General features: G+C 44.2%; 1 protein-coding gene across 5 annotated transcripts in view; it reads left to right on the top strand.

Moving 5' to 3' along the window:
- The window catches only part of LOC115193539 (hsp70-Hsp90 organizing protein), a 32,902-nt gene extending 22,560 nt beyond the window's left edge, over positions 1 to 10,342 (top strand). For 2 of the 5 annotated variants that reach the window (XM_029752256.1, XM_029752254.1), the window contains exons 7-15: positions 2,110 to 2,155; positions 2,337 to 2,427; positions 3,790 to 3,931; positions 4,076 to 4,180; positions 6,053 to 6,179; positions 6,345 to 6,378; positions 6,550 to 6,730; positions 6,850 to 6,965; positions 7,688 to 10,342. In XM_029752256.1, coding sequence (XP_029608116.1) covers positions 2,110 to 2,155; positions 2,337 to 2,427; positions 3,790 to 3,931; positions 4,076 to 4,180; positions 6,053 to 6,179; positions 6,345 to 6,378; positions 6,550 to 6,730; positions 6,850 to 6,965; positions 7,688 to 7,823 — 978 coding nt within the window. In that variant the 3' untranslated portion in view covers positions 7,824 to 10,342. The remainder of the gene's footprint in view (positions 1 to 2,109; positions 2,156 to 2,336; positions 2,428 to 3,789; positions 3,932 to 4,075; positions 4,181 to 6,052; positions 6,180 to 6,344; positions 6,379 to 6,549; positions 6,731 to 6,849; positions 6,966 to 7,687) is intronic. The other 3 variants (XM_029752255.1, XM_029752258.1, XM_029752257.1) reach the window with 3 other exon arrangements.
- The last annotated feature ends 1,913 nt before the right edge of the window (positions 10,343 to 12,255 follow it).

Raw genomic sequence — 12,255 nt, 5'->3', positions numbered from 1 at the left:
GCTCGTCTGATAGGCTTGCGTCACTAGGCAGGTCGCGTCTGGGTGTACCTTTTGTAGTCCGTAATAGTTTTCAAAGCCCTGCCACATTGGAAGGGGGTCAGAGACTGTGTAGTAGGATTCAATCTTAATCCTGTATTGCTTGTTTGATGGTTCATCTGAGGTCAAAGCGGATTTCTTATGTGTCCGGATTAGTGTCCTGCTCCTTGAAAGTGGCAGCTCTAGCCTTTAGCTCAATGCGGATGTTGCCTGTAATCCATGGCTTCTGGTTGGGATATGCAGGTACGGTCATTGTGGGGATGACGTCGTCGATGCACTTATTGATAAAGCCATTGGAATATGTTCCCGGGATTCATCCAGTCTGTGCTAGCAAAACAGTCCTGTAGCGTAGCATCCGCGTCATCTGACTACCTCCATGTTGAGCGAGTCACTGGTACTTCCTGCTTTAGTTTTTGCTTGTAAGCAGGAATCAGGAAGATAGAATTATGGTCAGATTTGCCAAATGGAGGGCGGGGGAGAGCTTTGTATGCATCTCTGTGTGTGGAGTAAAGGTGGTCTTTAGGTTTTTATTAATTTTTTTCCCATCTGGTTGCTCATGTGACATGCTGGTAAAAATTTGGTAAAACTGATTTGTTTGCCTGCATTAAAGTCCCTGGCCACTAGGAGCGCTGCTTCTGGGTGAGCATTTTCTTGTTTGATTATGGCCTTAGTTGGTTGAGTGCTGTCTTAGTGCCAGTATTGGTCTGTGGTGATAAGTAGACGGCTACAAATAGTTTAGACGAGACATCTCTTGGTAGATTGTGTGGTCTACAGCTTATCATAAGGTACTCTACCTCAGGCGAGCAATACCTCGAGACTTCCTTAATATTAGACATCGCGCACCAGCTGTTATTGACAAAAATACACACCCCCACTCCTCGTCTTACCAGACGTAGCTTCTCTGTTCTGCCGGTGCATTGAAAATCCCTCCAGCTCTATATTATCCGTATCGTCGTTCAGCAACGACTCAGTGAAACATAAGATATTACAGTTCTTAATGTCCTGTTGGTAGGATAATCGTAGATCATCAATTTTATTTTCCAATGATTGCATGTTAGTAAGTAGAATTGATGGCAGTGGGAGTTTACTCGCTCGCCTACGGATTCTCAGAAGGCAGCCCAATCTGCGTCCTCTTTTCCTCCGTCTTTTCTTCACGCAAATGACAGGGATCTGGGCCTGTTCCATGGAGAGCAGTATATCTTTCTCCTCAGACTCGTTGAAGGAAAAAGCTTCTTCCAGTTCGTGGTGAGTAATTCCAGTTCTGATGTCCAGAAGTTATTTTCCGTCATAAGAGACGGTACCAGCAACATTATGTACAAAATAAGCTAGTAAACTATCAAAATAGCACAATTGGTTAGGAGCATTAAAACGTCAGCCATCCTCTTCGGCATCATTTTACTGTGTTATTTCATAGTTTTGATGTCTTCAATATTATTCTACAATGTAGAAAATAGTAAAATAAAGAAAACCCCTGGAATGAGTATGTGTAAACTTTTGACTGGTACTGTATGTTTGTATAAAAACAGTCTTTTCATGAATAAGCAAAAGGCTTTTATCTGGTCTCCCATCGTGTTGATATCTGTAGGCCGTGGCAGGTTCAATGTCCTCCCTAAGGTGAGGTGAACTCTGCATCTGGAAGGCATGGTAAACAGTTATTGGAACGTTTATGTGTTTGACCTTGCATTGTCTCACACACACATGCATAGATACATATACACATACACTGCCTCAGTGCACAGGCTTGAGCACGGTCAGTTGTGTCACTGGGTCAGAGGTTACCAACAGTTTTCTGTCTGTCTGTCTGTCTGTCTGTCTGTCTGTCTGTCTGTCTGTCTGTCTGTCTGTCTGTCTGTCTGTCACATTTTACTGATGTATCCTAGGCCTATTTGCTTTTTATCTAACACATTTCCACAAAGTGCTTATTAGCATGTTATAACAGCAACCCAGGCCTAAAGCTGCAGGTTACAGTGACAATAAACAGCTTCCTAGGTAGGACAAACTCTAGGGAGCTAATATGCAAACTAATTAATGTGTTTGCCTTACTTTTTTGGGAACATGTTCTGGTTTCTTCAGGTGAATGGAACAGATGCTGTGACTAAGAGAAGCGCCTCATTGACAGGTGAGTGTATGCGTTTATCCATCCATCCAGGTGTGGCAGCGTTAGGGCAGTGATCAATTATACACACTACTCTCTGTACACACCCTCAAACACATACGGGTGCACACACACACCTTGCTGTGCAAACATGCTCAGATGTTGTTTGTACATTTGAGCCTCTGGCTGTGTATGTGCCCTGTAGAAAAAGGGATCAAGCTGGTGCAGGAGGGCCAGTATTCTCAGGCCGTCATTATGTTTACAGAAGCCATCAGATACGACCCAAAGGATTACAGGTAATATCACACTGTTATATGTCTGCATTATGTCACTTACTACCGCATGACCTCTGACCTCAATACGCTAGTTACAGTGAGCTCCAAAAGTATTGGGACAGTGACACCTTTTTTGTTGTGACAGGGGAGGTTAGCATTTTTGGGGGGGTATTATATTTATTTATCTAACTTTCTCACTCACTTATTCACGATTCATTAAGGATTATCCGTAATCATGGTAGCATCCACATTAATGTAGAATTGTTTAGAAACATTCTATTCTTATTTACAGTAAAAGTGACTCCAAGATGACACTACATTAATTACCATTCATTTCTATTGGGCACAAAATAATCTGAAACGCAACCAAAACAAACAACAAATACATCCAACAAGTTTGCAAACTCACAAGCTTGATGTAGTCATTGTGTTCTAGGAATATGGAACCAAATACTCAACTTTTTATTTCCTTAGTATATAGAAGTGAATTTGTCCCAATACCATCGTTCCTCTAAAATGTACAAAAAGTGCTGTAATTTCTGAACGATTCACCTGATATGGATGAAAATACCCTCAAATTAATGCTGACAGTCTACAATTTAACCTCATACTTATTGTATAATTTCAAAGCCGAAACAACAAAAAATGAGTCACTGTCCTAATATCAATCAATCAAATGTATTTATAAAGCCCATTTTACATCAGCAGATGTCAAAGTGCTATACAGAAACCCAGCCTAAAACCCCAAACAGAAAGCAATGGAGATGTAGAGGCACAGTGGCTAGGAAAAACTCCCTAGAAAGGCCAGAACATAGGAAGAAACCTAGAGAGGAACCAGGCTCTGAGGGGTGGCCAGTTCTCTTCTGGCTGTGCCGGATGGAGATTATAACAGTACATGGCCAATATGTTCAAACGTTCATAGATGACCAGCGGGGTCAAATAATAATCACAGTGGTTGTCGAGGATGTAACAGGTCAGTTGGCTTTTCATAGCCGCAGATGCTGTAGAGAGAAATATTAGAAAACAGCTCGACCAGGTGGACTGGGGACAGCAAGGAGTCATCAGGCTAGGTAGTCCTAAGGCATGGTCCAAAGGCTCAGGTCCTCCGGGAGGGGGAGAGAGCAAGAATTAGAGGGAGCATACTTAAATTCACACAGGACACCGGTTAAGACAGGAGAATTATACCAGATATAACAGACTGACCCTAGCACCCCGACACAAAAACTACTGCAGCATAGATACTTGAGGCTGACTGTATCTAGCCGACATCAATACATTGGTACAGTATGACATAGACAATAAACCACAATTTACCGTGTGTGTGTTTGTGTGTGTGTGTGTGTCTCTGAATGTGTGTGTGTGTTTATCTGTCTGTCCGTCCAGGTTCTTTGGGAACCGGTCGTACTGCTATAGCTGTTTGGAGCACTACCCCCAGGCCCTGTCTGATGCTGAGAGGTCCATCCAGCTGGCACCTGACTGGCCTAAAGGACACTTCCGCAAGGGCAGTGCACTCATTGGGATGAAGGTGGACCACAGACTGCATAACTGTCCTCTCCTGTTCTATTGTATTCTATAGGATGCAAATTTTCCGTATAGTGATTATTCACCAATTATATAATATATGTTTATGCAGGCTTGAGGTGTCTTGACCTCCTGTGTGTGTGTGTAGCGGTACAGTGAGGCGGAGAAAGCCATGGAACAGGTGCTGAAGCTGGATAAAGACTGTGAGGAGGCTGTCAACGATCTCTTCAACTGCAAAGTCTTGCAGCTTATGGTGAACACACACATCTTTGAATACACACGCACATGTTCAAGCCTGCACACACACGTGGCTATGTGCTACCAACGTGCTCACGATACGTATGGGAAATGGCAATGTATAGCTGTTACAGAGCTCCTAAACTGTTTCCTAGTCTCCTTTCTTTTATGAAAAGCAGCGTAGGACAGGTAACTGAAGTTTAGGTTTAGTGCTTTTCACACCACTACTCAGGGACCCACAGCTGTTCCATGTACAGTGCCGTGAAAAAGTATTTGCCCACTTTCTCTATTTTTGCATATTTTGATACTGAATGTTATCAGATCTTCAACCAAAAACCTAATATTAGATAAAGGGAACATGTCGGGCTTGCTCGCCCACTCTGTCGCGCTCGCTCGCCATGTCGCGCTCGTCTGCCATGTCGCGCTCGTCCGCCATGTCGCTCTCGTCCGCCATGTCGCGCTCGTCCGCCATGTTGCGCTCGTCCGCTCTGTCGCACGCTCTGTCGTCCTCTCTGTCGTCCTCTCTGTCGCGCCCGCCCTGTCGCGCTCTGTCGCGCCCGCCCTGTCGCGCCCACTCTGTCGCGCCCGCCCTGTCGCGCCCACTCTGTCGCGCCCGCCCTGTCGCGCTCTGTCGCGCCCGCTCTGTCGCTCCTCGCCCTCTGTCGCTCCTCGCTCTCTGTCGCTCTCTGTCGCCTGCTCTTGCTCTGTCGCTCCTTGCCCGCTCTTGCTCTGTCGCCCGCTCTCTCGCCTGCTATTGCTCTGTCGCTCCTCGCCCGCTATTGCTCTGTCGCTCCTCGCCCGCTCTTGCTCTGTCGCTCCTCGCCCGCTCTCTCGCCCGCTATTGCTCTGTCGCTCCTCACCCGCTCTTGCTCGGTCGCCGCTCTCCCTCTCTGTCGCTCCTCGCCCGCTCTCCCTCTCTGTCGCTCGGTTCCTCTTTCTGTCTCGCTCTCTCTCTCTCTCTGTCACGCGCTCTCTCAATTCAAGGATCTTTATTGGCATGGGAAGCATATGTTAACATTGTCAAAGCAAGTGAAGTAGATAATATACAAAAGTAAACATTACACTCACAGAAGTTCCAAAATGAATAAAGACATTACAAATGTCATTATGTGTATATATGCAGTGTTGTAAGTATGTGCAAATGGTTAAAATACAAAAGGGAAAATAAATAAATAAACATAAATATGGGTTATATTTATAATGGTGTTTGTTCTTCACTGGTTGCCCTTTTCTTGTGGCAACAGGTCACAGATCTTGCTGCTGTGATGGCACACTGTGGTATTTCACCCAGTAGATATGGGAGTTTATCAAAATTGGGTTTGTTTTCAAATTCTTTGGATCTGTTTAATCTGAGAGAAATATGTGTCTTTAATATGGTTATATATTTGGCAGGGGGTTAGGAAGTGCTGCTCAGTTTCCAACTCATTTTGTGGGCAGTCTGCACATAGCCTGTCTTCTCTTGAGAGCCAGGTCTGCCTACAGCGGCCTTTCTCAATAGCAAGGCTATGCTCACTGAGTCTGTACATAGTCAAAGCTTTCCTTAAGTTTGGGTCAGTCACAGTGGTCAGGTATTCTGCCACTATGTACTCTCTGTTAATGGCCAAATAGCATTCCAGCTTGCTCAGTTTTTTTGTGAATTCTTTCCAATGTGTCAAGTAATTATCTTTTTGTTTTCTCATGATTTGGTTGGGTCTAATTGTGTTGCTGTCCCGGGGTGTCTGTTTGTGTTTGAGCCCCAGGATCAGCTTGCTAAGGGGACTCTTCACCAGGTTCATCTCTCTTTAGGTGATGGCTTTGTTATGGAAGGTTTGGGAATCGCTTCCTTTTAGGTGGAAGCGCTCCCTCTCGCTCTGTCTCTCACTCTCGTCTCTCTCGTCTCTGTCTCTAGGATCTGGGTTTTGAGGAGGGACAGAGTGTGTCTCTGCTGGAGCGATTCACCACTCTACAGGCTGTGCTGACCTCACCTGAGGCTTCTAGGGGTGAGGACACACACCACTGTGCAGGCCGTGCCAGTGGTATGGAAAAACATGCAATTTCTCGTCTTAAGCCTAGAGGGCAGCAATGTCATGAATTAGTCTTATTTAAATGACATGGGAAGGAAAGGGAACACATTTCTGAGCTATTGCTGCAATGTAGATGTTTTGTGTGATCTAATTCAGTTGTCTTCTCTCTTTCCTCAGTAGTGAGCCAGGATTCCTCATTGGGTTTGCCAGGGTAGGTGGATATTAGCCAATCTCATTGACCCAATAAGGGTCAGGGGTCATAGAAAATAGAAAAACATACATTTTTGATTTCCTTATTTGGTGTGGACAAGTATGTGTAACTTGTTGTCTGTGTGGACGTAAGTGATGTCTCTTCCCTGTTCGGCCTCTCTTCCTCCTTCAGGTCCCCGTGTGTCTCTCTCTGGGTGGGGAACGTGACCGCTGAGCTGACTGAGAAACACCTGTTGGACCTCTTTAAAACTTACGGGGAGATAGACAGCATACGAGTTCTCCACGAGCGGTTCTGTGCCTTCGTCAACTTCAAGAACGCCAACATGGCATCGCGGGCCATGGAGAAACTCAACGTGAGTGGCCTTCATAAGATGCTGTGTTTTTTTTTCTGTTTTTTATTTTGTATGTCTGTATGTTTTAACTTTTTCTATTCTATTGCCATTAATGTATTAGTATGTGTGTTCCCCCACAGGGCTACAGTATAGAGAACACAAGGTTGGTGGTTCGCTACCCAGACCATCGCAGCCAGAGGGTTCTGCCCATCCCCCTCAAGACCAGCCCACTTGCATTGCAACAGGCAGCTGCTGGGTAAGAGAACACCCTTTTAAAGCTGAGATCTGTGAAAGGTGAAATGGCGCCCCCACCCCCCCACAGGCGCTTGACCTAAAACTGCAAAAGGTGGAATAGTTATCCCTTACTTCTCCAGAGTCAGATGAACCCTTTTTATGTCTGGATCTAGTATGAAAAAAGTTGGAGGTAGTTTCGTGAGCCTATGCTAACCAGCCTTAGTGCAATGACTGGACGTCCATGGTATCTACTAGTATGCTAGCAGTTACTATAGACTTCCAGTCACTGTGCTAATGCTAGTTAGCAACTGCACACAGGGAAATAAAAATGTATTCCACAAGTTAATCTCAGGGTTCAACCCAAAGAATGGAAGAGAGGTGCAGTGCCACCTTGCTGACTGTCAGCACCACGATGTTAAAAAAAAAATTTCCCCTAGATTACAGGTGTTCAAAAACACAATCACAACCCTCCGGGCCTCCCAACCAGCCGTACTCAACAGCACCATCTTGTTAAAAAATCCATATGAAAAGCCTTCATCTGACTCTGGGGAAGTAGATAAAGGGCTTCATTCTACTGGGGAAGTAAATAAAGGGCCTCATTGCCAAAATCATGAAGTATCCCTTTAAAATAAAGCAAGAGGAAATCCGTTGACGATGAACTACGTGGCCCACTTTAACATTTTGTATAATTTCATCCCAAAATCACATTTTCGTAACTTTCTAACCTTCTTGCCCCTTCTCCAGTCCCAGACGTTGTGGCCCAGTGAACGGAGACGAGTGTTACTTCTGGAGGACCACCGGCTGCCATTTTGGGGACAAGTGTCGCTACAAACACATTGCTGAACAGAGTGGCAAAGACAGGAAGCCCTGGCAGCCCTGAGCACCGTTTCAAATCGAATACATTTTTATTTGTCACATGCACCCAATACAACTGGTGTAGACTTTACCGTGAAATGTTTCCTCCTCAATTCTGGCCTTTTATAAAAACTGGCTCCCCGTTATGACGATGGGCTCAATATTAAATGGACCGTGTAGGACTGTTGTTGTGATGGAGGAGAATGTTCAGACTAATAAAATGGAGGACAGCATAATGAGTGCTATAATAGAAGCGCATTAGGACTGTAATAATGGACCAGAAGACATCAGCAGTCCCCCTTGACCACAGCTGGGCCTTTAGGCTTTGCATGGCAATGAACCTCAACACCTTGAAGCCTTAAAACCTTGCTAGCCTTACAGCTAGCCCTACGGCTGGCATCAGTTATCCCTACGGCTAACGTCAGTCCTATTGCTGTCTGGGGTTTGTGGCATAGGGAACTGGGCTCTCCACCTCGTCCTCATCTCCCATCCATGTCTCTCTCTTCCCATGCCAATACCACCAGAACGGACCAGGCCAAGCCATGCTCTCCACACCAAAGGAGAACCAATAACCACCCAGACCACCACACCAAAGACCCAGCAGCCATCCAGCCTGCAGCAGATTCAACCTGACGTTTCAGTTCATCCATAAGAAAGAGGTTCCTCCCGTCCACTCTGCCTTGGTGCTAAGTAACCTGCCTCCTAAAATGGTCATGTTAGTTAGGCACCACATGGAATTAAACGGACTGAAACAGAGGGACAACCTGTATTTCTCCAATATGAAACACTCATTTTCCTTTGCCACACATTTTCAAACGTTTTCCTTGTCATGCCCTAATGAACATGGCCCAGGGCTTGCAATACAGTGGGCTATGGGCTCTGTGCTATTGGCCTTAGCTAAATGGGCCATTGCAATGTGTGAGTGGAGCAGAGAGGTGTACCACCAATTTAACAGAGAACCTTGTTTTTCAATGTATTAATCCATGTTTCATTTTACCACTGTACCCGATGGCAAACAGATTAAATGCACACTCCAAATCTGTTGGGTGATTTTGACACTGAGAACTGACACCAACTTTTTTCTATGTTTGTCAGGGTTTGTTTAAAGTTTAGTTTGCCAGCCCTTAAAATATCTGGAAAATAAGCATCTTGTTTGTAAAATTAACCAAATGTTTCTTGCTCTCTGTTTCAATCTACCCTCTCTAGACCTTGCACCTTCTCAATGTGTCCCATTAAAGGACAGTGTCACTGAATGTCTAGGCAAGACCCGAAGCTTGAGGGTACATCTCAGCAGTCTAAAGTGGCTAGCTGAAGCTATGTAAGACCAAGCTAGCGGCATCTTTGGTTTACATCTGTCTGATTTTACTAATGGTACAGTAGTTATTGGAGGTTGGTTTTCAGGAATGGGTTCACCACTTTGCAGTAAAGCCCTCTTAGGCTCATCTCACACTATTGTCTGTCCCTGCAGCGTTAGGCTGTCATTCTGTCCCTGTGTCATTTTTGAGCTGTCCGAGTGAGGGTGACACCCAACACTGTAGGGGAGAGGCTTTGGACACGGAACTACATCTACTTTCCCATTTTTGTGTTCCTCTTCAGATTTTCACCATTCTGTAGACCCAAGGCTTCCATGTCAGTATTTAGTCTGAACCAAAGAATGCTTGTAGACAACCAAAGGCTGTCTGCGCTGGTAATACGTGTAAGCTGTTTCTTTATTCTGTCACTCAAGCCTTCAAATGCAAATGGTTAACTTCTCCGAGACCCAGTGAATCAAAACAAGCCTCTCGTGGTGAGGAGCTGTAGCTGCCACTAGAAATGGAAAAGTCCTTTTTCTTAGTCCACACTACTCTATATCTCAAACTGTGTGTACATACGAGTGCAGGCTATTTATTTGCATATTTATATGTATATTTGCTTTACCTGTGAGACCATAGTGGTTGGTTGGTATATTATTCAAATGATGACTCCCCAGACGCTAGAACTTTCTGGGCCGGTTTGTAGTAGTACAATGTATATTCTCCATTGAAGTGATTTTTAGTCCAGGACTAAGCTTAGTCTGGGAAATCAGCCCTATCTGTTTAGTAACTGTTGAGAGAAAGAATTGTTATTAAATGTGGTGGGAGTTTCTGCTTTTTTGTGGTTGCCTGGTTTCCGGCCTCGTAGAGATTGGTCAAAGAAATCAGAACTTCATATTAGGATAAAGTCATGTGAGAAAACACTATACTATTATCTTTAAAAGACTCACAGAAGTATGTTTTCTTAGTTCAGTGATCCCAAGTACACAGTATTCACTAATTTGGGCAAATGTGTGTTTTATGAGTTAGATAGAAATTAATAAAGTATTTATGTGCGAAGCCCAGTTTTAGTATGAGTCCATTTCTCTCGAGTCCCAACTTTAGGAGAAAGTGTTTTTTAATGACTATGTACGCCCAAAACGTTTAACTCAAGCAATGTAATCTCTGTTCATTCCAAATTGACAAAATATTTAAAATGTGTGAAAGAGTCTGCCAATGAGTCCTTTTGTACATAATATATTCATTCAAATAATTTCAGCCTCTCAGTCAATTTTTCTGTTTTCTTCCTGCTGTTATGGTATACAGTACATTCAGACCGCTTGAATATTTCTTAATTTTGTTACATTTTAGAATAAGGCTGTAATGTATAAAATATGTTTTTTTTCTTCATAAATCTACACACAATACCCTAAAATGACAAAGCAAAAACAGGTTTTTAGAATGTTTAGCTGATTTATTAAAAAAAATAGAAAATACATACTTATGTAAATAAGGTATTTGCTATGTGACTCTAAATTGAGCTCAGGTGCATCCTGTTTCCATTGGTCATCCTTGATGTTTCTACAACTTGATTGGAGTCCACCTGTGGTAAATTCAATTGATTTGGAAAGTCACACACCTGTCTATATAAAAATCCCACAGTTGACAGTGCATGTCAGAGGAAAAACCAAACCAATTTTACATTTTAGTCATTTAGCAGACGCTCTTATCCAGAGCGACTTACAGTAGTGAATGCATACATTTTCATACATTTCATTTCATGCATTTTTTTTTGTACTGGCCCCCCGTGGGAATCAAACCCACAACCCTGGCGTTGCACACACCATGCTGGCGTTGAAAACACCATGCTCTACCAACTGATCCACAGGGAAGGCATGAGGCCATGAGGTTGAAGGAATTATCCGTCGAGGCACAAATCTGGGGAAAGGTACCAAAACATTTCTGCAGCATTGAAGATCCCCAAGAACACAGTGGCCTCCATCATTATTAAATGGAAGAAGACTTCCTAGAGCTGGCTGCCTGACCAAACTGAGTAATCGGGGGAGAAGGGCCTTGATCAGGGAGGTGACCAAGAACCTGATAGTCACTCTGACAGATCTCCAGAGTTCCTCTGTGGAGATGTGAGAAACTTCCAGAAGGACAACCAACTCTGCAGCACTCCACCAATCAGACCTTTATGGGAGAGTGGCCAGACGGAAGCCACTCCTCAGTAAAAAGCACATGACAGCCTGCTTGGAGTTTGCCAAAAGTCTCCTAAAGGACTCTCAAACCATGATAAACAAGATTCTCAGGTCTGATGAGACCAAGATTGAATTATTTGGCCTGAATGCCAAGTGTCACATCTGGAGGAAACCTGTCACCATCCCTATGGTGAAGCATGGTGGTGTCAGCATCATGCTGTGGGGATGTTTTTCAGCGGCAGGGACTGGGAGACTAGTCTGGATCGAGGAAAAGATGAACGGAGCAAAGAGATCCCAGGACAAGTCTCTGAATGTCCTTGAGTGGCCTTGAGTGGCCCAGCCAGAGTCCGGACTTGAACCCGATCAAACATCTCTGGAGAGACCTGAAAATAGCTGTGCAGCGACGCTCCCCTTCAAACCTGACCGAGCTTGAAGGATCTGCAGAGAAGAATGGGAGAAACTCCCCAAATACAGGTGTGCCAAGTTTTGTAGCATCATACTAGAGGTTCTAGAGGTCTGGACACTATCCGAATGCACTGTAAGTTAACCAGTGGAGTCATCCTCCTCACACAAGTACACACCCTATTCTATTCACTGTATTCATGGCACCGCACAACTGTCCTATTCTGGTACATATTCTGCACTTGTGGTTATTTATCAACTATATAAAATATGGTTATGCAGACCATTGAAGGTAAGTGTGCTTGTCTGTGTGGAGAGGTACAGTGAGGCGGAGAAAGCCATGCAACAGGTGCTGAAGATGGATAAAGACTGTGAGGAGGCTGTCAACGATCTCTTCAACTGCCAAGTCTTACAGCTTATGGTGAACACACAGATGACTGATTTATTTATTTCACCTTTATTTAACCAGGTAGGCAAGTTGAGAACAAGTTCTCATTTACAATTGCGACCTGGCTGATGATAGTGGGTTAGAAGTAAAATCAGCAAAAAAAGAACTGTCCCTTTTTCAGGACCTTGTCTTTCA

The sequence above is a fragment of the Salmo trutta genome, chromosome 5 (genome assembly GCF_901001165.1).
Source record: "Salmo trutta chromosome 5, fSalTru1.1, whole genome shotgun sequence".
NCBI classification, from domain to species: domain Eukaryota; kingdom Metazoa; phylum Chordata; class Actinopteri; order Salmoniformes; family Salmonidae; genus Salmo; species Salmo trutta.
This window is presented reverse-complemented; position numbering and strand designations above follow the sequence as displayed.